The following is a 1,910-nucleotide window of genomic DNA, read 5'->3' on the forward strand; positions in this document are numbered from 1 at the left end:
AGAGTTTGAACCTCCACTACCTCAACCAGATTCTGAATGGAAAAAAGCAGAGTGTCTATTTGATGAATTTGAGGAAATCAGGAACTTTGGGCAACCCGGGGTAAGATAAACACTTTCTACATCAGAGGTCTCGTCCTCCCTTCTCTCTGCTTCTTTTCCCCTCCCATACAGAACCCGTTTTCTTCCTGAGCAGCAACACTCAAAGGCATCTTTCCACATCACTAAGTATTCACCATGTTATTTTAATGAAATGATGTTAAATTATATGGACATACCGTAATTCATTTAACCAATTTCTTGTTGGACATTTAGCTTGTTTCCAGAGTTTTGTTATTACTTTCTTCATTATCCTAGTAGTTAGAGTAGGCCATGCTGCTGTAACAAATAGACTCAAAAATGTAATGGCTCAAATCAATGGTGGTTTGTGTCTTGCTCTCTGGCCAGTCCACAGCTGACATTCCTCTGTGACATGAGTCAGGGAGCCAGGTTCCTTCCACCTTCCAGTTTGGCCCTCACCTATCAGTGCCTTACTGTCCTCTTCGCTGTCAAGACCAGGCCATCCTGTCCAATTCCCTTCAGCAGACAGGGCTGGAAGCATAGAAGGGCCAGAAATGGCACTTGTCCCTTACTCACAATTCCAGTGGGAAGGTTTAGTCACATTTCCCGAGCTAACACCAAGGGAGGCTGGGAAAAGTAGTGAGTGCCCTGGAACTGGCAAGCACTGCTGCAGTCTACCCCCGGCCAGTTGGTATCCGCATGGACCCCCCTTCCACGCACAGATACATATACCCCCAGCCCCAGTGGAGCCAACCAAAGGCCCATGTGGTCACTGCCTCCACCTCAAAGTCCAGGGCTTCTGGGTGACAGCCCTCTCTCTCAAGTGTCCACTCTGATAGCTTCTTCTGACCTACACACGCACACACACACACACACACACACACACACGTGCATGCACGCACACATACACACACAGAGTGATGGAGAGGGGCAAGATAGCTGCATCAGTGACCTCCATTCAGAAAAGAGACACGGCCCTGGCACATGGCAGCATTTGAGTCTTGCCGAGCAGCACTGGGACAGCCTCTACCCTTGCAGAGAAGGACAGTCCTCAATGGATCCCTGGTCCAGCCTTCTGGTAGGCTCATCCTTGTCCATGATCCTCTTTGGCGACTTGGGAAGTGTGCCCCCTTGGTGGTGAGCAGCCTTCATAGCCATTACCTGCCAATAACAGTGTCAGGTTCCAAAGGCTGTTTTAAGACTCCAGTAGGCTATTTTATTTTATTTTCATTTTCCTTTCTGGTTTTTTTTGGCGGCTGGCCAGTATGGGGATCCAGTCCAGTAGGCTATTTTAGGCCAGACTCATATTTCTTTAATAATAGGATTTTCCCAAAAACCTAGTAGCTTCTGATCTATTTACTCCCAGTGAGTCCCATGTGCCAGTAACCACATCCAAATTTCTTGCCTGGATGGGAGCCTCAGACTGCCTTATTTTTTGCATGTCCCCATCCCCAGCAGGAACCTGAGGTCATATAAAACAATAAGATTGGGGACCAGCAATATCCTCAGCCTGGTTTTTATGACAGGGTTGGGTCCCCTTATTTGGTTTAATGAGAGGCCTTTATTGTTCAAAGTTTTAAATCCTGCCTTTGACTTTTCTACCTTTGTGCAGCCTGTCCAATTCTGGCCTCTGGGAAGCACATCTTTGTCTTACCATGAGTAGGAGGACAGCTGGACAGCTGCTTCTGCCACAGCCCAACTCTCTGCTGTCAGGTAGCACCTGCCAAGCTCTTGACTTTGGACTTTATACCTCTGTCAGGAGTGTCTTTGTGTTCCCCAAATCCCTCAAGACACTTATCAACCAATTTCTCTTCCCCATTCTCTCCAACTCGCTCTCAGAATATCTAGCACAC

General features: G+C 47.5%; 1 protein-coding gene across 1 annotated transcript in view; it reads left to right on the top strand.

Moving 5' to 3' along the window:
- Nucleotides 1–5: 5 nt before the first annotated feature.
- The window catches only part of LOC103584123 (frataxin, mitochondrial-like), a gene marked incomplete at both ends in the record, with an annotated part of 5,524 nt that continues 3,619 nt past the window's right edge, over nucleotides 6–1,910 (top strand). Inside the window, one exon of the mRNA XM_008565236.1 lies at nucleotides 6–100. Within this exon, the coding sequence (XP_008563458.1) occupies nucleotides 6–100 (95 nt within the window). The remainder of the gene's footprint in view (nucleotides 101–1,910) is intronic.

This window comes from Galeopterus variegatus, unplaced genomic scaffold (genome assembly GCF_000696425.1).
Source record: "Galeopterus variegatus unplaced genomic scaffold, G_variegatus-3.0.2 Scaffold44746, whole genome shotgun sequence".
Lineage (NCBI taxonomy): Eukaryota > Metazoa > Chordata > Mammalia > Dermoptera > Cynocephalidae > Galeopterus > Galeopterus variegatus.